We start from the raw sequence: 22,989 nt of genomic DNA on the forward strand, positions 1-22,989 counted from the left end.
AATGATTTGATTTTTGGTTAAAATTGGCTTTGGCATTTTTTTAAAACCAAGAAATAGTGTATTTAGAAATGTAAAAAAACTAGGCCAAAAATGAACCTTGAGTTGTGATAAAATTGGAATTTAGTGTTGTTGGATTTTAGTAATGTGGGCATATAGGTTACATAAAGAGGAAATGTGAGGGAAAGGGCCAGGATAAGATTTCTCCAGAAACACTGAGCTCTAAGCAGTCACCTTAGGATGAACCACATGAAATTGCCATTGACAACCATTTTTGACCTACAAGAATGGCAATTTCACTTGGTTCAAATGTATATTTCAAAACTGTCTTTTCCTTGCAATGATGTAAAAGTTCAGTTCACAATATACTGGAGTTAAAATTTCACTCGTGGCTATATTATAACAGTTGAAATATTTCCTAGATATCACACTCTAAGAAAACTGCCATAGTTGCCACTGGACTAGCAGCTTGGTTTCCATGCCCCTTAACATTTGTCAGAAAACCTATCTGCTTTCAGTGACATTTTATTATTATCCTAAGTAGACCCAATTTCCCAGTTATCAAAATGACTGTGTTGTCTTCTAGAATTCAAGCCAAATGGGAGAGCAATGTTAGTGATTTTTATTCTACTGACTTATTCCTGAAGTTACAAATTCATGCCCAGTGCTTCTCTCCCAAACTGTTTCTTGAAACTTCGACCGCTCATATATGACAGGATTTCTGCTTATTGTCATATTATATGCTGCAAAACTTCTTATAAACAGTAATTTATGATAAATATTTTCTTTTAAGTTAAATGAGATCATTGATTTTAGCCAGCACTTTATCAACATAAAGTGATGAGTTATTTAAAGATTTCACCTTAGGTACTAAAGAATTAAAGATTTAGTGAGAATCACTGAAGCTGAGTGGCTAGACTCTTAGTTCTAAAAAACAACCTAACTGATTTGATATATTTTTAACTAAAATGTAAGCTTGAAAACAGTGTGCTAAAGTCAAATTATGTGATCTGTCACCCTCTGTACCGCAACGCTAATTCTATTTTTTGTACTTCCAATTTTTTTTTCTGTGTAACTAAAAACCTCAAACACCTCTTGTTCTAATTCTGTATTATTTCTGGAAATCCTTTCTCTTTGTATATTTACATAATTTTATATCCTAATAAGCACATCATGCTTTTTTTTCTCGCAGGCACAATAATCATTTATTCAAAGATGCCATCTAATGTACTATGCCACTAAGTACGGTGGCCAGACAGTGATTTTAAGTGTAACAAATTATCTTCACATTGAAAAGAGCTTAAGAGAGGGAGAACAAATATTATATCATAAACAGAGGCATGAATCAAATCAACTTATGAACAGTGAAAGCTAGTTATCAAAATATCTTTGGACATGTCAAGACTGACTTAAACCATTTAAGTTAGGCAAATATGTAACATAATGTAAATACAAGTGTTACAAACACATTGGTCACATTTTAATTAAAACAGCTTATCAGGTTTTCTTTTAATGTAAACATGAGAAATAAAAACCACATAAATTATAGATAGCCTTTATCATTTGAAAATAAAACTGCAATAAATACTTAAATCTCCAAACTCTAAACTCCATAAACAGTAATTTTTGAGGAAGTAAGATTTCTAAGGTTTATGGAAGTTCTTCTTTGTAAACAGGAGGACATGAAATATAATACCTGTAGCCAGGCTAACACGTGGGATAATAAAATATTTAATCACCTACTACTATTAGGGTACAATTCCTTCTAATCTGTTACATGTAAATTAACACTGATCATATTCTTCCTTTATCACATGTAGGGAAAATAATTTTAGGTGATCAACGTAGATAAGAGCCCTGCTAAGAACTACGTTAAAAGAGAAGAGGGCACTTTATAAAAATAGAAAAATTCCAAAAGTCTTAGTGTAATTTTAAGCTTTGATACTTGTAAAAGTATCAATGCTACAAACATTTATAAAACATCATTGGAAAGTTTATTATATTGCTTATACATGTATTTAGTTTTGCAATTCTTTAAAGGTATAGGGTCTCACCATGTTGTCAAGGCTGGAGTGCAATGGCTATTTACAGGCACAATCATAGAGCACTGCTGCCTCCAATGCTAGGCCTCAAGTGATTCTCCCACTTAAATAAGTAGCTGGGACTACAGGCATGCCCGGATCTTAAATATCAAGCTTTTAATTTTTTTGTTTCACTATTTCTTAGAGACAGCAGATATTAACTGAAACAAAAAGTTAAAAGCTTAATGTTCGATTTTTGCAAAATAAACCAGAGGCAGTGGTGCTACACCTACAGTCCTAGCTACTTGGTAGGCTGACATGGGAGAATTGCTTGAGGCCAGAATTTCCAGGCTGTGGTGTCCTGATTGTGCCTCTGAATAGCCATTGCACTCTAGCCTGGGCAACATAGTAAGACCCTATCTTTTATAAAAAGAAAAAATAAATACAGTTAAACTTTTGAATGATATTTTATAAAGGTTTATAGCATATATACATAAGCTGCAGTGCGCTGGAGGGCCTAAGCACACTATATTAAAGCTACAATCTGCCCTGAAACTTTTAGGTCACATCACGTATTATTATTTTTATATTACCACTGGATCATCATGTGGTTTGGCATTATGAAAACATCTCTCAATACATTTATTTAACAAATAAGAAAATTTATCAGCAAATGAGAAGGATCATTATAGTTTATAAGAAACACACCATGGACCCTAATACAAGCAGGTAACCAATAACTAATAGTTTTTCTTTTGTGACCCCAAACATGCTAAAATGTTAGCAAGTAATGCTTGCAAAAGATAGGAACAGCAAATGTCCTCCATCAGCTTTTGTTTAAAATGATTGCCAGTGACGAGCAGCTCCGATGGTAAGAGTAGGCAGGAAGAACCCTTTGACACCTGAAAATGAGCAGTCTGCTTCCAGTGGCTTCATGAGTTGTTACAGTCCCATGTTTTAATAGTAATACTGCATTTATTTTAAATGCATCTGCAGCAATATTGGGGAAAAGAAAAATAGAAAAGAAAATTTAGAAAATTATGTCTAAAATCTAAAAATTTAAACTATTGTTTTAAAGCCCTTACATAGTTCACAGCTATCAGTCCACACACTAAAAAAAATATCTATGTATGGGCAAGAAGTCTTCACTTTGGAGTGATTTTTATACCTGTTTACGTTTAGCAAGACAGAAGAGTGTACGAGACTTGTTGCACTGCAGGGATCCCATTTTTTTCCTGTGGAGTGCAATCCTAGTTGTCCACAAGTCTCTCAACTTTAAGATCTTTCTTCTTTTGAAAATACTGACTTTTCTAGTTGTTGAGCAGGAGAAGTAATATTTTCTGGTCTTTTTTGATGAGGGGTTCAGATGATATAGCCCCTCATTTCTTCTTTCAAGAGATAATGGCTTTAGAGCGCTGAAGAGTAATGAAATTATCAGCGCTGAAGGACCTTCTCATGGTAGCACTATAAAAGATTTTTGTGTCTTCCACCCTTGAAATAGCCTAAGAAAGTCAATGAAACAGAAAAGAGGTACAATTTTTAAAAGGGCTCTAACCTTTTAACAAGCACCATTGATGATAAGCCCCACATGCAGACTCCTTTAGATAGTTCAGTTACAGCTACTTTGGCTGAGATTCACACTGCCAAGTTCTGGGGATGCTACTCCCTGCCACCTCACTAAGGTAATCTCCTTTAAGGGCTATGATTAGATTGCTGGAGCAAAGGAAAATTTATAGTTTATTAATGTATTCAGATTCTACCCAATCTGCAGTAGTTATTATACCCTCAAAGCAAATTTGAATGAAGCAGATGTGTGCTGGCGTGCACTGGAACATCAAAGAGGTCGAACGAGTAAAGCATCAAAAGGCAGAACCTGACACATTAATTATGGTAGAAGGTATATTATTCGAAAGTACTTCCAAGGAACCACAGAAAGTACTAATTTTAAATATGCATCCATTTCAGTTGTAACTTTGCTCACAACTGAAATCAGAAGTCACAAACCATAAATATTGCTTTGCCCCCAAAAAGTTACCATTTCCAGTAAAACCCATGCACTTCTTGCATCCAGTACCTGAGATGCTCATACCTTATACAGACTAAGTGTAGGTCTCTTGGCTTAAGCACTAATGCTTTGCCTAACAAACTTATGGGACTGGCTGCACTGTAATATATACAATAGAAAATAACATAAATTTGCAAACTAAGTAATAAAAAACAGGCAAAAGTGGTAAGTGTATTATATATGCAGATATCATTTAAAATGGAATTATAAGAAATTATTCATGTATGCTTATTTGAAAGGGCAGCAATTCAAAAAGAATACCACTAAGCATGAATTAAATTTGGTTAAAAAATATTCTGAATTATAGTCACAGAAGAGATCTATAATTTTTAAATAATGTGGATTCTTGTATAAACCATAAATAATACAGGAAATAAGATACTAAAAGGTAATAAGCTCTTCAGCATGTAAGTTAATTTTGTAGCTTTTCATTTTTCTCATCACTACTTAATCTAATCTAGTTACAGATGTTGGCTTTGGTGGTTGACAGAAAACCCCCCTTAGTGACTTCATCGCCTTACTTGCAGGTTCTGTGCTCTTTCTTTGTTGAGAAGATAAATTGGCAAATGAAAGCTATTGTCCTTTGCCAAGGATCGAAGATCAAAATAGTACTTGGCATAAACACTTCCAGAAACTTTGATGTTATAGTCAATTAGCTGCAAAAACTGTCTTTCAAGCTCATTTCTGTGGGAGGAGGAACACAACAAAACCAACATAGGACAATGTTAGTCCACTGGGATATCTTTGAAAACATTCTGATGTAAGAAATGTGGTAAAGCAATTATATGTTCTAGTTCTATTAGAACACATGAAAAAGCACACACTGAAGAGAAACCCTATAGATGTAATAAACATGGGAAAGCCTGCAGTTTTCTCAGTTCTCTTTGAAAACTTAGAAAAACTGATACTGGGGAAAAAGCATAAATGTAAAAAATGTGATAATAAACTTAATTTTCCCACTTGCTTTTAAAGATATTTTAGGATTTAAAATGGAGAAAAACACAAAATTTTAAGAAACATGGTAAAGTCTTCAGTTTTTGTCATTTCTCTTTGAAAACATAAAAGCGTTCAGTGAAGAAAAGTCTTATAAATACAAACATGTGGTAATGCCTTTACTTGTTCCAGTTCCACCTGAAGACAAGAAAAAAACTCATTTTTGAGGTAAAACCTATGAATGTACAGAATGTGAGAATGCCTTTATTTCATTTTCACTCAAAGACCCATGATATTACATGCTGTAGGTGGTCCTTATAAATATAAAAAAAGCACACTGAATTGGAACCCCAGTAGTTTACAAAATACAAGGAAGTTTTCAGTTTTAATATTTTTTTCGAAAGCTGTGTGAAAACTCCCACTAGAAAATAATTCTATAAATGTTGCTAAAATGAAAAGTCTGATGCCAACTGATTATTTTTATAATCCTCAAAAATGCATATAAATTTTACATGACTTTTAAATATTTTGCATTTCTCAGTGGTTCCTTGTTACAGAAAGTCTCTGCACTTTATATTTTCACTTATTTTGCAAGAAAACATTAGGGTGAGAATTTTGTAGATACTCTTCAAACAATACTACATAAGTTTAGTTCACGTACTAAACATGTAGTGGTTTTTTCTGTTAAGTCATTTAATAAAATTTATTTCTATTCATTTAAAAATATAATTCTGAGCTACTAGGATGTCTCTAAATTCTGTTTTGAAACAAATAAAGGCTACCCAGTTGGATTCCTATGGTAATGTCCAAACAAGGCACAGTTGCTTGCACTTCCTTCTGCGTCCAGCACCCTGAGTCTGGGATGAGGAGAAAGGTGACCACCTCTTATGCATTTGTGCTGCTGACTCGGGGCTCATTCTTGAGCGTTCCCTTAGTGCAGGTGCACAGCTCAGATTCCATGCTCACTCACAAGGCCCCATAATAGTGATCAGATGACAGGAATGATGAATACCATTTATTAGCTCTGAAGAACTTGCAGACATTTTCACAAGGATAACAGAAAGAGGCTTACTGAAGTTGAAAAGCACCAACAAAAGCCATGGGCACATCGCCATGGCAACAAATGGATCCAGGGAGAGCCACCCTGTTATTTCTGAGGAGGAAAAACTCGAAAACAACAAGGATTTGTCCCAAATACATATATAAGCTACATTTGATGGGAAAGGGAATCCCCTCCCTCTGCCTCAGTGCATGAGACTATGTCAAAGGGCATCACGCCAGTTTCAACTCACCTTGAAATTATGAAGATGAGAAACTGTCACTAGTGTCTAGTGACAGGAATACTCTTTAAACATTGGAAGGCAGAAAGATTAAAGAGAGACATCTTGGCTAGACTAAACTCACTTTATGATATGACTTCTGGCAGGGCACGGGACTTACACACTCAGTGTTTCTCCTGAGCTGGAAATAAAACCCCAAGGTGCTCAGCTTCTGTCACCCATGGCCAGAACAGAACGTTGGGGATGAGTTGAAGGCACTGAGAGAGATAAAGGCTGAGAGCAGCCTTTTGTCAGATGATCATACAGCTGCCCTCACCTATTTTTTTTTTTTTTTTTTTTAAAGAAACATGGTCTCAGTCTGTCACTCAGGCTAAAGTGCAGTGGCATGATCCTAGCTAACACCAGCCTCAAACTCCGGGGCTCAATCAACCCACTTACCTAAGCCTTTCAAGTCACTGAAACTGCAGGCTTGTGCCACTGAGCTGGGATAATTTAAAATAAAAATTCAATTAGAGACAGGGTCTTTGTTGCCCAAGCTGGTCTCAAACTTCTGTGCTCAAGTGATCCTCTTACCTTGGCCTCCAAAATTGCTGGAATTATAGGTGTCAGCCAGTGTACCTGGCTTCTTGTTAAATGTTTAAACAAATGAATATAAAATAATATAGAACTACTTTCACAGTAATCCCTGTAAAGACTTAATTGTATAAAAATAATCAATACCTGAACAACGTATTTAGTTTCTTGGTTTTAAAGTTTTAATATCTTATCCACTGGCTAAGTCAACAAATGTTTGATGTTCTCTGGGAGAGCAGTTAAAATATGCACAGAGATGTAGTTTTCTCATTTGTTTAACTGAAAACCGATCTGAAACTACTTCCAACATCAATTACCTGTTCATATGACCATAGGGCTATAGAAATGTAAATCAGACAATGTTTTAATAATCAGCTAAACAGGACTTTTGTATTTATGTCTTTTATATTATCTCATATTTTTCCATGAACACATTTTGACTGTTTAGAAATATAATATTTTACTAAATTAGTATGCCTATTAATAGAGGTTTAGTTACTGAAGATAAGTATTATGCCTACAGGATATAGAACTTCTTAGTTTTTTTTGTTTATTTTTTTAAGTGACTGAATAGCATACCCTTTACAGGTACAGCAAATTTTCTTAAGAGCAGCTGCTCAGTTTAACTGATATTTTGAAGGAAAATATATTTCAACAAGACATGAAGATGTTGAAGAGTTTTAAGAAAAACCTGTTCATATCCTTTGCCCACTTTTTGATGGGATTGTTTGTTTTTTTCTTGTAAATTTGTTTGAGTTCTTTGTAGGTTCTGGATATTAGCCCTTTGTCAGATGAGTAGATTGCAAAAATGTTCTCCCATTCTGTAGGTTGCCTGTTCACTCTGATGGTAGTTTCTTTTGCTGTGCAGAAGCTCTTTAGTTTAATTAGATCCCATTTGTCAATTTTAGCTTTTGCTGCCGTTGCTTTTGGTGTTTTAGACATGAAGTCTTTGCCCATGCCTATGTCCTGAATGGTACTACCTAGGTTTTCCTCTAGGATTTTTATGGTATTAGGTCTAACATTTAAGTCTCTAATCCATCTTGAATTAATTTTCGTATAAGGAGTAAGGAAAGGATCCAGTTTCAGCTTTCTACTTAAGGCTAGCCAATTTTCCCAGCACCATTTATTAAATAGGGAATCCTTTCCCCATTTCTTGTTTCTCTCAGGTTTGTCAAAGATCAGATGGCTGTAGATGTGTGGTATTATTTCTGAGGACTCTGTTCTGTTCCATTGGTCTATATCTCTGTTTTGGTACCAGTACCATGCTGTTTTGGTTACTGTAGCCTTGTAGTATAGTTTGAAGTCAGGTAGCGTGATGCCTCCAGCTTTGTTCTTTTGACTTAGGATTGTCTTGGAGATGCGGGCTCTTTTTTGGTTCCATATGAACTTTAAAGCAGTTTTTTCCAATTCTGTGAAGAAACTCATTGGTAGCTTGATGGGGATGGCATTGAATCTATAAATTACCTTGGGCAGTATGGCCATTTTCATGATATTGATTCTTCCTATCCATGAGCATGGTATGTTCTTCCATTTGTTTGTGTCCTCTTTGATTTCACTGAGCAGTGGTTTGTAGTTCTCCTTGAAGAGGTCCTTTACATCCCTTGTAAGTTGGATTCCTAGGTATTTTATTCTCTTTGAAGCAATTGTGAATGGAAGTTCATTCATGATTTGGCTCTGTGTTTGTCTGTTATTGGTGTATAAGAATGCTTGTGATTTTTGCACATTAATATGACCCAGCCATCCCATTACTGGGGATATACCCAAAGGATTATAAATTATGCTGCTATAAAGACACATGCACACGTATGTTTATTGCAGCACTATTCACAATAGCAAAGACTTGGAATCAACCCAAATGTCCATCAGTGACAGATTGGATTAAGAAAATGTGGCACATATACACCATGGAATACTATGCAGCCATAAAAAAGGATGAGTTTGCGTCCTTTGTAGGGACATGGATGCAGCTGGAAACCGTCATTCTTAGCAAACTATCACAAGAACAGAAAACCAAACACTGCATGTTCTCACTCATAGGTGGGAACTGAACAATGAGATCACTTGGACTCAGGAAGGGGAACATCACACACCGGGGCCTATCATGGGGAGGGGGGAGGGGGGAGGGATTGCATTGGGAGTTATACCTGATGTAAATGACGAGTTGATGGGTGCAGCAGACCAACATGGCACAAGTATACATATGTAACAAACCTGCACGTTATGCACATGTACCCTACAACTTAAAGTATGATAATAATAAATAAATTAAAAAAAAAAAAAAGAAAAACCTGATAGACACTCATTTTTAAATGGTCCAATTTACAGTCAAAACAAGATTATTATGCATAATCAATAGCAGGGAGACAAGGTAAATGTGTATTAAACACTTTGTTGTAATGCTTTCCAATTTCCAAAGATCATGAACAAAAGCCGCCTTTTCAGAGCATTGCTTCTGGTGCTTCCGCATTCACAAACAGAATTGCGTAGAATTGGTTTTCTTACAGCCGGCCTTTACCACCACTGCTCCTGGAGCTCACATCTGTGGGAACTTGCATATTCCTCGACCTTGTAACTAGAACTAGAGCCCAGCCAGTTTAGTTGCAAGTTTTGAGAATAATTTAGCCACAATTATAGCAGAGCTAAGTGTTCATAATTACAAATTTTGTTTCCTTTGAGAAATCACTCTGTAGACTGATAACGGTAGTGATCAAAGTCAGTTTAGTGTCTGCAACTTTCAAAGTACTCCTAATTGTTTCAAATTCATTTTCTGCCACATCTTTTGCTAAAATGGCTACTAGCAACATCACCATCATCACCCGCTTATACTATCAGTAAAGTGGTCATTTTCACCAACAGCCATTTCAACAGCAACCAACAGTCACTAGTCTTTTCTTAGTCACAACATCCTCACTTCAGTTGTATACATACAGTATAGTAATTCTGAATGATAGTCTTTTTAAAAAATTGTGCATACATTATAGCTTTATATATTCATAGGGTATATTGGATATTTTGATACAGGCCAACGATGTGTACTAATCCTACCAAGGTAAATGAAGTATCCATCACACATTTCTCCTTTGTGTTACAAATAATCAAATTATAATCTTTTCATTATTGTTAAATGTACAATTAAATAATTACTATAGTCACCCTGTTGTGCTATCAAATACTACATCTTATTCTAAATACATTTTTGTACCCATTAACAATTACCTCTTACACCCCATCCCCCATACTACCTTTACCAGTCCCTGGTAACAATTCTTCTACTGTCTATCTCTCAAGTAAAATTGTTTCAACATTTAACTCCCATAAAAAGTGAGAGCATGGGAAGTTTGTCTTTCTGTGCCTGGGCTATTTCACTTAACATAATGAGTTAATACTCCATTTCATTATACTCCATTTCCATCCATGTTGTTGTTGCAAATAACAGAATCTCATTATTTTTTAAGGCTGAATAGTATTCCATTGTGTACATGTTCCTTTTCTTTATCCACTCATCTGTTGATGGACACTCGGGACGCTTCTAAATCTTGGCTATTGTAAATAGTGCTGCAACATACATGAGAGTGCAGATGTCTCTTTGATATACTTATTTCCTTTATTTTGGGTATATACCCAGTAGCGGGATTGCTGGATCATATTGTAGCTCTGTTTTTAGTTTTGAGGACCCCCAAATTGTTCTCCATAGGGGTTGTACTAATTTACATTCCCACTAACAGTGTACGAGGTTTCCCTTTTTCCCATATCCTTGCCAGTATTTGTTAATTGCATGTCTTTTGGATAAAAGTAATTCTAAGTGAGGTGAGATGGATCTCTCACTGTAGTGTTGGTTTGAATTTCTCTGATGATTAATAATGCTGAGTATCTTTTCATATATCTGTTTGCCATTTGTATGTAATTTTTTAAAGTTTTGAAATGGAGTCTCACTCTATCACCAGGTTGGAGAGTGGCACAATCACAGCTCACCACAGGCTTGACCTTCTGCGCTCAGGTAATTTTCCTGTCTAGAACTTCCTTGAAGCAGGAACCAGAAGCATTTGCCATCAGCAGCTAATGCGTCTTCTTTTGAGAAATGTCTATTCATATTTTTTGCCCATTTTAAAATTGGATTATTAGTTTTTTTCTTACAGAGTTGTTTGCACTTCTCATATATTCTGGTAATTAATCTCTTGACAGATAGTTTGCAAATATCTTTTCCCAGAATGTGGGTTGTCTCTTCACTTTGTTGTTTCCTTTGCTGTGCATAAGTTTTTTAACTTGATGTGACTTCATTTGCCCATTTTTGTTTTGGTTGCATGTGCTTATGGAGTATTAAAAAATCTTTTTCCAGTCCAATGTCTTCAAGAATATTCCTAATCTTTTATTTTAGTTTCATAGTTTGAGGTCTTAAATTTAAATATTCAATGCATTTTGATTTGAGTTTTGTATAAGGTGAAGATAAAAACTAGTTTCATTCTTCTGCATATGGATATCCAGTTTTCCCAGTATCATTTATTGAAGAGACCATCCTTTCCCCATTGTATATACTGGCATCTTTGTTGAAAATGAGTTCACTGTGGATATGTGGATTTGTTTCTGAGTTCTGTCTTCTGTCTCATTGTCTATGTGTCTGTTTTCATGCCAGTGCCATGCTGTTCTGGTTACTATAGTTGTAGAGTATTATTTGAAGTCAAACAATGTGACTCTTTCTGTTTTGTTTGTTTGTTTTTTCCTGAGAATAACTTTGAATATTCTGTGTCTTTTGTGGTTCCATAAAAATTTTAGGATTGTCTTTTCTATTTCTATGTCTATGAAGAATATCATTAGTTCTTGCAGATATGTAGAGGTAGCACATTAGTGATCTTGGATTCGATCTGGAAGAATTCTCTGCATTAGCAGCCAGAGACTCATTTCTTCTCTTACTTTACCCCAAACAAAAAGAGTTTCTCTCTCTGTGCAAAGCTTCCTGGAGCTCTCCTGTGGCTGCTACAACTGGGACAGCACTGGGTCTGATCTGAAGCCCACATAGCACTGTGACTGTTCAAGGCCCCTACTGTAACAACTCCCTGGCTGCCAGCTACTTTGCTCAAAGCCCCAAGGCTCTACAGTTAGCAGGTAGTGAAGCCAGAGAGCCTTCTGTCCTTTGCTTAAGTGTAGTAGGTTCCCCCGGCTTCTGGATGGGTTCAGAGGTGCTGTCTGGGGGTTAGGCCTGGGGTCATAAACCTTAGAAATCACCAGGTACTCTATTTTACTGTGACTGAACTGGCATTAAAACCATCAAACACCTTTCCACTCTTCCCTCCCCATTACCCAGGCATAGTAGTCTGTCTCCATGTTCACCAGCATCACAATCCCATGGGGTGTACTGCCAGGTCACCACTGATGTTCATTAAGGCCCGAGGGCTCTCAGTCAGCTTGTGGTGAATACTGCCTGGCCTGGAACTCACTCCTCAGGGCAGTGGGCTCATCTCTGGCCCAGGGTAAGCTCAGAGATTCCATCCAAGAGCCAAGGCCTGAATCAGGGACCCCTAACAGGCCACTTGGTGCTTTTCTCCACTGTGACTGCTCTGGTGTCTAAGTTCAAGACAAAGTCCTCTGTACTCTTCCCTTGGCTTTTCTCAAGCAGAAGTTGTCTCTCCTCATGGCCACCAGAGCCAGGAATGTGCTGGGTCACACATGAAGCCAGCAGATCTCTGAGTCTCACTAAAGACCCGTGACATGTCCTACCTGCTTAGCCACTGCTGATTATTCAGGGTGCAAGAGTTCTTTAGTCAGAAAGTAAAGAATCCTGCCCTTACTGAGTCCTTCCCTTCAAGGCAGCAGGTTCCCTTATGGCCCAGAGTTTGTCTAGAGGTATTATCCAAAAGCTAGGACCCAAAGTGGGAGCCTCATGACTCTGACCAGTGCCCCCTCCTACTGTGGCTGAGCTAGTATCCAAGTTGCAAGACAAAGTCCTCTTTACTCTTCTCAAGCAGAAGAAAGAGGTCTCTGTCAGAGTTGTGAGCTACACTGTCTAGGATTGAAGGAGGGGTGGTACAGCACTGCCTGAGCTGCACCAGCTGCTGTCTCTCTAGGTCACATGCCCCCCAAATACACTGGCTCCAAGCGCAGCTCTGCTCTCAGATTTGCCTAAGAGTTGCAGTCCTTGTGGCCTAGACAGTCTTTCAAGTTTATTAAGGACCCCAGAGTACTTTATCCCACAGCAGTGAGGCTTTCCACAACTCAGGTTTCAGCCACTGGAATGGGTGATTCCCTTCATGCTAGGACTAGAAATGTTCCATCCGTGGGTGGGCACTGGCTGAGTTCAGCCCAGTTTTGCTTTCTGCTATGACAATGCAGCACTGAGTTCTCACAACTGCTGTGCTCTCCCTCTCCCAAGTATGCAGAGTCTCTTCTTGTCACGTGGCCACCGCTAGGACATAAGGGAGGGCTGGCATCAGCAACTCAAGACTGTATTTCCTACCCTGTTCACTGCCTTTTTCAGTGATAGAAAGTTTAAACCAGGTACTATAATTATTTAGCTATTTTTAGTTCATAAAAGGTGTTTTTTATTTAGATAGTTACTCAATTTGTCATTCCTATGAGAAGAGCAATTGGCAGAGACTTCTAATTAGCCATCAGGCTCCACCTTTGTGATCATATACATTCTACATGACAGTCTTATCTGGAGTAATGGGCAAATGTAAAAAAACAAACTCTTGCCACTGCCTTTCATGGTCTTGATCTTCATATGCTGCTAAATGACCGCAACAGGGGTTCTTTTATATTTTCTTAAGTGTCACCCACATAGCTATTCTCACTGTCTTGTGGACACTGCTAGAGTGTTTGCTGTAAATGCCTCCCTAGCTCACCCCGCTTACAAACTCCAAGGCTCTTCCCTTGACAACAGTCGTAAGGCCAGACTGGAAGAAAGCCCCCATAAAGCCCATGTTTCAGTATCATGTTGGCACCATCTATGAGCAACCCCATGACTCAGCAAGATTTCTTGCACTCTCCTTGGTAACACAAGTCCCACAAATTGCTGCTGTGGTTGCATGAGTACCTCAGGAGCCTCTTGAGTGTGGTGGGCATTGTGTGATGCCCCGGCAATTTTTTGCATACTGCCTCAGGGAAACACTGGAGCTTCAAACTCATCGACCCAATTTCTAAACACATGCAACATTCCTAATGGGGAGGGCACGGGGATCTGTGACTATTCTGCATCTCAAGGTTTCTATAAAAAACAGACTTTTAAATCAAAAGGAGAAAACATCAGCAAAAGCAAATATACAATGTGTGACTGAGGCTGAGGCTATAACTTCTCCATAATCCAGAGGCCCTAGACCTTAAGAGTAGTCAATTATTTCAACAGCCAGACATGTGTCCCTTAAAAAGAGACTGGAACTTACAGACAGCTTCTAAAAAGCCATAAAGATATTTACTGTACTGTGCTGTTCTGGTGGTGCACTTGTGAAGTATTTGCCAAAAACCACCAGAAAAATACTTATGAGCAGAGCAGATTATTACAACAGTAACTCACCAAGACCTACCCATTAACAGTGAAAAAATATGAACTTTTATACTAAAGCTGGATAGAAAGAAGTATGTGGTTTTATGTGTTTTCCTTATCTGCACACTGTAGCCTTTAAAAATATGTCTTAAAGTGTTAAATTTATGGGAGCAAATAAGGTAATGAAAATGGTTAGAAAGTTCACAAAAACCTTCGAAACTCACATGTCTTCAATGCTAGCATTCACAAAGAGCTTGCAGTATTCCCTATTCCATATAGTCACATCTTTCCAAACTTTGGAGGTGAGAAGAATGGCTCCTATGACAATCCTCTTCCAGTTGGTCGGGCAAAGGTCTATCTCAGCATAACTTAAGAGTCTTTCTATGTAAATCTGCAAAATAGAGCACTGGCCATTGATTTAGTTCACTTTAAGTGCTGTGATAAGAACTCTTTTGAATGACAGATTTCTTCTGCTTTTGACCGGAAAGTGTCTTTTATTCTTACGCTCTACAGACTTTGCTTGGTCAGGCAAAGCAAAAGACTACATTACAATCATAGGTCAGATACTTCTGCTGCCTACTCTGCCTATGGGAATTTCCAGCCCAATTTTGGGGACAAGAATGCATGCATATGTCAGCCAATGCCATCATGAAGAGAGGCAGTGTCATCATCTTTACACTCATAAAAGGCAGCATACACACAGGACCAGTGTAGATTAAAGTTGTTCAGGAAATACTCAAGTGCCTACCACATGTAATGTCTTACTCCTAGCTGGGAGGTAGATAGAAATTCTACAGGTATGTCAGGCTTGAATATGTAAAACCCATGTGATAGTGAGCAAATGTTAATCTCCTTTTCACAAAAACTAACCCTTTTTGTGGTGCTAGCTTCAAAAACTGCTGGTCAAGAGAGCCTCCCAGTGGCCGCTGTGCAGAGCAGCATGGCAGGTGCAGGTCTAAGGGGTTGTAAAACATTACCAATATTCAGTTGCTTGATAAAAAACACATGTATATAAAAGAATGGTCCTCCTCTCAGCCCCTATTTTCCCATCTTCATGATCATTTCATGAAAATTTATTCTCTCTTACATCCTGCAACTTAGTCAATTCTGTTGGTTTAAAGGTGGAAACAGCTGCCAGTTTCTGCATCCCTGGGATTCCTCTAAGACTGCCGAGTAGTTTGTGAGACAGTCTCATGAATGAGCGCATGTTTGATAGTTTACATCTATCAAACATCTGCTTTACAAAAAATTGGGCAAAGTGAACAGCTGAGTAAAGATTAAAGGTGAGCTGTGAGGAGGTGTTACCTCAGAGGGCGCTCTGCAGAAGAGTATGTCTGTGAGCTACTTGAACTCTTTATGTCAAAACAAAGGGAAAACGTTTATTTTATACGAGTTTATTTCTTGTCAGAAGGTTGTGATTGTCAGCTCAGATGTACAAGTGTTCTCCAAACTCACCTGTTTTCAAAAATAAATGGCTATTGAGCATGACATGTTTTACAGAGATTCTGCTCCCTTTCCCCCAAACTCAAAACTCTCAAGTATTTTGAGAATGGACCTCCGCTCTCTGTATAGAAATCAGAGAGCACTCAAACAACACTAGCAGGCCCTCAACTTCCTGTTGCCTTACTGCTAAGCTGTTGACCGGCTGACACTCACTCATCGGTATTTTTCCTCCTGGGTCAGTGTGACACAGAATTCTTTTTCCCCACTGATGCCAACTCTTCTCAGTGCAGTTGATCCCATCCCACTTTTGCAGAACACTGTTCCTACAATCAGCTCTTTTTGAAGATTTTATGCCTCTCTACTAGCGATTTTCCCCAATCTAACTGTTCCTTTGTTCCCATCTCACTCCCCACTACTCCAGCTGTGTCCTCTCATTGGTGCTCACAGCACCATGCACTCATGCCAGCTCCTCATCTTCCATCTCTCCTTAATGTACACTGCCTGCCCCACTGACATTACTCTTCCAACAGTCTCTTGCCTAGGTTTCTGGTGCCTCACACTTACAAACTGGAAGTCCCAGCCCAACAGTCAACTCTATAAGCCTTTTCTAATCGTGTACAGGACACTGCCATCTGCCAAGTACCTGCCTTTGAGTTACTCTTCTGCAATCTGTCTCCAATGCCTGTTATGTCTGCCTTCACTGGTAGTCTGCTTGGGTTGATTATGAGCCACAATCTCTCATTGCTCACGTCTATCACTCTAATTGCTTTTTAGCCCTCTTCTCTGCCTCCAGTCTGCCTCCCAACCATGACTTACTTTCCCCAAAGCAGTCACCATAGCCTAGCCTCTTTATTTACAGCACTCACTTCCCTGCTGAAGATCTACATGAGTCCCCTATCAAACTGGAATAAAACCTTAACATCTTCCTATGGCCTGAAGCCAAAAGGGCCTGTGAGCTGTGGCCCTACCTGTGTGGTCTTATCTCTACTGCTTCTCTTATTCCTCACTCTGACCACACTGGTCACCTTGCTGTTTGTCCTGTGAACACATGTGATACATGTTCCTGTCTCTGCTGCCTGTAATGACAGCACTCCTTCCCTTTGTTTCTTTGGTCAGGTCACTGTTCAAATGTTGGCTCCCTAGAGAGACTCTTCCTTATCATTCTATCTAAAGTACTGAGCACCCCAACACTCTGAATCCCTTCATCCTGCTTCCTCTTCCTGCTATTTGACACTACCTGAAAAAACTACTTGTCTCTCACCAGAACATAAGCTCATAAAGGCAAGAACTGTATTCAGCCTGTTCTGCCTTCTACCCCAGCACTTAGAAGAGTGACATAGAGTCAACATCCAGTGAGTGTTTATGAAATGAGTCACTTCTCAGCAGCATTCAGCACTGTGACCATGGCCTCTTGTAAGTCTTTTAATATCCTCTCCTGCTTTTCCTCCTCCCACTCTAGTAGCTACTCCTCTGGGGGCTTGTCCTTTACTCACTATAAGTCCTTACAGATCTATCATCTGTCAATTTTCTTTGTCTATTTAAAGACAGGGTCTAACTTTGTTGCCCGAGCTGCAGTGCAGTGGCATGATCATGATTCGCTGCATTCTCCATCTCCTGGCTGAAATAATCTCCTTGCCTCAGTCTATCATGTACCTGGGGCCACAGGCATGTGCCACAATGACTGGCTAATTTCTTTCTTTTTTTTAATAGAGATGGGGCCTCACCTTATTGCCAAGGCTATTCTTGAACTCCTAAGCTCAAGCAATACTCTTGTCATGGTCTCCCACAGTGCTGGAATTACAAGGCTGAGCCACCACACCTGGCTTTATTTTTTCTTTTCTTAAGATACAGGTTCTCACCATGTGGCCTAGGCTGGACTCAAACTACTGGGCTCAAGTAATCCCCCCCAGCTCAGCCTGCCAAGTAGCTGGGACTAAAGCCATGAACCCACCATACCTGGCTTGGCCAATTTTATTCTACACACTTACTCTGCATTTGAAGAGTTGCTATTACTCTTCATTCTGCATCTCTACCTCAAATTCATGCTCTAGTCCCTTATATCCAAATGATGACTAGACACTGCTACTCTGCCATCTAAAAGGCACATCTAGCTTAGCCTGAGTACAAATCTCTCCCTTTTCCAATCCAGCTTTCCCTCCAGCATCACCTCTCTCTCTAAAACTGGAAGCACCACTCCTGCTTCCCTCCAGCATGTGCTAAGAGTTGCAAATGACTTGCAGCTCCTTGAAAAGGCCTCTGTCTGGTCCAGCACCCATTGAAGGCTTTGATTCAAGCGCACATCAGAAGCCTTCTCTCCTAAACTCTAATTGGATGGTAAATAAGTATTGACCTAAGTATTCTTTCCTTCCCAGCCATGCAGTTGAGTTTCCTCTATAGGTTTGCTGTGAAGAGAAGCAAAACAATTTCAACAATTTGAATAGAATTTATTATTCAAAATGACATTTTTACAATAGGAATTTTGTAGGCATGATGTAAATGTAAGGAAACAGCTATGGCTTGGAAGACTAATGAGCAAAACTTGTGTCCCAGGCCTACTGGAACCACATTCCTGGGCAATTTCATGAGCAGGCACAAGTGATCAGCAGGGGTAGATTAAGACTCATTGCCCAAGGAACAAAGACGACAGGGCAGCAGCTCTCAATCACAGCCTGCATGAGAACTGCCTGAGGAATGCAGCCTGAGACTCAACTCAGAGCTCCACTGGAATCCGTCTCTGCCCATGGACCGGATGATTTTGTTACTGCTCCCCATCCCAACACCTCCGCTGGCCTTGCATGTGCGCACACTGCATTTGCACTGAAGTGTGTGGGGAGAAATCAGGAATCTCTCCTGTTGCTTTTAATAGCAATGGTTCTATTATGAAAAATGCAATGGCAACACTGTAAGCCATAATGATGATTCAATTCGAATGTGTGTTTTACTTTGCTTTCATAAGTTTCTCTTAAAGTTTGGATAATAATTTCAGAAGCCAACGTTTTGTTTGTTTGTTTTTGTTTTTGTTTTGAGACAGAATCTTGATCTGTCACCCAGGCTGGTTCACTGCAACCTCTGCCTCCCGGGTTCAAGCGATTCTCCTGCCTCAGCCTCCTGAGTAGCTGGGATTACAGGCACCCACCACCACACCTGGCTAATTTTTGTAATTTTAGTAGAGATGGGTTTTCGCCATGTTGGCCAGGCTAGTCTCGAACTCCTGACCTCAGGTGATCGACCCGCCTCAGCCTCCCCCAAAGTGTTGAAATTGCAGGTGTGAGCCACCATGTCCGGCCCAAAAGCCAACTTTTATTTAAAAACAGCACCATACCCTGTATACAAATATCAACTTCTAAAAATATTTTATAAATAAGAAATATCTTACCAAAGTTACTATTGCAAATTCAGCTGTTAGGTTTGTGGCTTTAAAAAGAACATGGACGAATCTGTAAATAAACTTGTGTTCAGGAACACACTCAAAGTATTCCTTTGGCATCTTTCCTCGCTGAAAGAAGAAAGGATGTGATATAAGTATCCGTTGGGAAAAAAAAAAATGAAGTATTCTTAACACAGCAGTATTCATACTTATGCCTATGTGTCATTTAGAACAATTTGGATTGGGGAGATGTCTTTTTAGTTTCTAAAATATGAACAGTGGGATCTTAAGATACCACAATGATTCAATACTCATCAACATTCAGTGAAAAAAATGGGCTGAAGCTCAGAAAATTTTTATGTTCCTTTCTACTCTTTTTCCCACAGAATTCTATAAAAATGTAAACTGCTTTTAGGCTTTGAAGTCTTACAATAATTCATTCTTCTCTGCAATAAACTTTGAAAAAACACATTTAGTTTTCTGTAACCATAAGGCTGTAAGGCTGCACTATTCAATACAATGGTCACTAGCCACATGTGGCTATTATGTACCTGAGGAAGTACATCTTTTAATTTGCACACCATTTATTTAAATTTAAATTCTTTTATTTCTATTCATAGAAATCATGTATATGTGTTAAAGGCATTTACAAAAATTTATATCGTTTGATGCTACTGACAATTATCTTTTTAAAAGATACATTTTCTGTTATTTGGATTATGTATTTACTCTTATTAGCTCATTAATTAACCAGAGCTGCAGGTCATTTCTTATTCCAGCACATCCTTTTTATAACACTTCTTTAATAAGATGATTAGATGCAACATGGCATGGGGAAGAAGACTTAAAAATGTCTTTGACTTCAGCATGAAACAAACACAAGTCTATAAGGACATACGGCCTCAATAAAAGTGACACTTACAGCAAGTGGATGTAATTGCTCGTCAAATATATTGAGGGATTTATCTGCATCTCTATAAAGTAAAAATGGGCATTTAAGAAATTAATTCAGAAATGATTAATATCTTAGTAAAATATCTGTTTAGTAAAATAATGCCTCCTGTGTGCTTTGGTGTTTGCTTCACCAAGGCAAACCGTTTTACAAATCCTTCTCTTGGAGCCTGACCTTCAGAGGGTCTCCTGGACTCTTACCACTCAGCACATCAAGTCCTGTGAAGTCTTTTATTACAGTAACCAGTCAGAATTGCCAGTAAGTACTGACCCTTCCTAACAGGCCATGGTAATGAACCTGTTATATTTTCACTCCTCTAACCTGACATTGGAACACAAGAATGTTTTAGAAAGCAGTAGTAATGGGCAATAAAGTATTTAGAACTTAAATAAAAGTGAATATGGCTGGGTGCGGCGGCTCACGCCTTAATCCCAGCACTTTGGGAGGCCGAGGCGGGCAGATCACGAGGTCAGGAGATCGAGACCATCCTAGCCAACACAGTGAAACATCTCTACGACAAACACACACACACACACACACACACACACACACACACACACACATATCAGCTGGGCATGGTGGCATGCGCCTGTAGTCCCAGTTACTCAGGAGGCTGAGACAGGAGAATCACTTGAACCTGGGAGGTGGAGGTTGCAGTGAGCCGAGATCGTGCCACTGCACTCCAGCCTACTGACAGGACGAGACTCCGTCTCAATAAATAAATAAATAAATAAATAAATAGATAAATGTGAATGCGTTTCAGATTTTTGTAGTCTTTTTCTCTTAATAATTACTAATTAAAAAGTATTAATAATATAATAATGACTATCAATTACTGATAATAGTATAATTCTCTTTATTATCATTTTCTCGGTATTAGATTCTCATGATATATTTATTTAAGTAGTTTGAATTAAAAACTTATCTGTTTTTTTATTTTGAAGTAGGCCAGTCTTTGATGAATTTAAGAGGTTAATACAGCGAATACATTTTGCCTGTATAAGAAACCAATGGTTCTTGCAATGTGCTCTGTGGACCTCTGGAGATCCCCTACACCATTTTTCATGAGGCCCAAGCAGCCAAAACTATTCTGATAAAAATACTAATTCAGCCTGAGAAAGCTGATTAAACACAAAAAATAAAGTAATTTTTAAAAGGATATGAACTGTTTGACACTTGCCATGATTTTATAAAAGCAAGTGGGTGAAATAGCTGGTTTCTCAGCATAAATCAAGGTGACCAAATTACACTAGTAGTCATTCTATTCTCCACAGCCCCTTACAGTTAAAAAAGAGAGTCTGATTTAGTTAAGAATGTCTTTGATGAAGCAGTAAAAATTAATGGTATTATTAAATCTTGACCTTCCTATTTAATACTCTGAAAAAGTGGAAAGTTAACAAGAAGCACTTCTTCTTACTGCAGTATGGTTGTGTTAAGAAAAAGAACTGGTGATTTAAATGTAAACTGAATAATCACTTTTTTAAATAAAATGTTGTTTTTACTTAAAGGTAAAACAACTATCATTCTCAAAAATGAATAAAGTGAGCCTTTTACATCATGGAAAATAAGTGTTCCCCTACTGGTGAAAGTGTAAATTAGTTCAACCATTGTGGAAGACAGTCTGGAGATTCCCCAAAGACCTACAGACAGAATTACCATTCAACCGACCAATCCCATTTCTGACTATATACCTAAAAGAATATAAATCATTCTATTATAAAGTCACATGCACCCATAGTCTTACTGTAGCACTATTCACAAAAGCAAAGATATAGAATCAACATAAATGCCCATCAATGTTAGACTGGATAAAGAAAATGTGGTATACATATACCATGGAATACTATGCAGTCATAAAAAGAACAAGATCATGTCCTTTGCAAGAATATGAATGGAGCTGGAGGCCATTATCCTTAGCAAACTAACACAAGAATAGAAAACCAAATATCACATGTTCCCATTGATGAGAGCTAAATGATGGAAACACATTAACACATAGAGGGGAACAACACACACTAAAATGAAATCTTTTGGACGATGGAAGGTGAGAAGAGGAAGAGGATCAGAAAAAATAACTGCTGGGTACTAGGCTTAATACCTGGGCAATGAAATAATATGTACAACAAATCCCCATGACACAAGTTTACCTAGGTAACAAAACCGCGCATACACCCATGAACTTAATATCAAATCTAAACTAAAAAAGAGAATAACTGTTCACAATGATAATAGTCAAGCTTTCAAGCTGAAAACCAGAACTTTGGAAAACACACTTCTTCTACTGTAAACTTGACAGCTTCTCAGTACTTAAAGAACTTTTAATAAGACATGGTGATACTAACAAAAGTGAGTATTTGACACAACAAGACATAAACCATTATTTCCCAAATAACCAATGCGTACTATTATACAAGCAAGCATGGGGAAAAGACCCATTTACTGTGCAAGAAAAATCAGTGAGTATTGATGAAATAAATGTATTGATATGTAAAATTCCCCTGTAACTAAGAAATGAGCACTTGTGGAGTTTTGAGGTAGTATTAAAGAACACTCACAATTATCTAAAAGCTTTAAAGATATATCTTTTGGTAGTTGCATATTTGCATGAAGCTTGATCATCTTATTGCTTCTCTAAAAAAATTGCGAAGAGAATACAGCTGTCTTCTATTACACCAAACTTTAGAGGTTTGCAATAATATCAATATGTGACACACTTTTTACTCTACTTTTTATTGTAGAGAAGTTATTTTTCTTTAAAAAATGTTATTTATGTTAACGATATAGTTCTCAGAAAATATTTTTGTCGTCACAACCTACGTTATTGCTTACTACTGACATCTAGTGGGTAAAAGCCATCAATGCTACTAAACTTTCTGCAATGCAC

General features: G+C 38.1%; 1 protein-coding gene across 1 annotated transcript in view; it reads right to left on the minus strand.

Moving 5' to 3' along the window:
* Nucleotides 1-873: 873 nt before the first annotated feature.
* LOC103880014 (cyclin-Y-like protein 2) overlaps nucleotides 874-22,989 on the minus strand; it is a 30,257-nt gene continuing 8,141 nt past the window's right edge. The window contains exons 4-9 of the mRNA XM_021930949.2: nucleotides 20,076-20,127; nucleotides 19,163-19,282; nucleotides 14,568-14,734; nucleotides 4,605-4,767; nucleotides 3,187-3,520; nucleotides 874-3,008 (exon numbers count right to left, since the gene is read on the minus strand). Coding sequence (XP_021786641.1) covers nucleotides 3,410-3,520; nucleotides 4,605-4,767; nucleotides 14,568-14,734; nucleotides 19,163-19,282; nucleotides 20,076-20,127 — 613 coding nt within the window. The 3' untranslated portion in view covers nucleotides 874-3,008; nucleotides 3,187-3,409. The remainder of the gene's footprint in view (nucleotides 3,009-3,186; nucleotides 3,521-4,604; nucleotides 4,768-14,567; nucleotides 14,735-19,162; nucleotides 19,283-20,075; nucleotides 20,128-22,989) is intronic.

The sequence above is a fragment of the Papio anubis genome, unplaced genomic scaffold, assembly GCF_008728515.1.
Source record: "Papio anubis isolate 15944 unplaced genomic scaffold, Panubis1.0 scaffold26, whole genome shotgun sequence".
In the NCBI taxonomy this organism is placed as follows: Eukaryota; Metazoa; Chordata; class Mammalia; order Primates; family Cercopithecidae; genus Papio; species Papio anubis.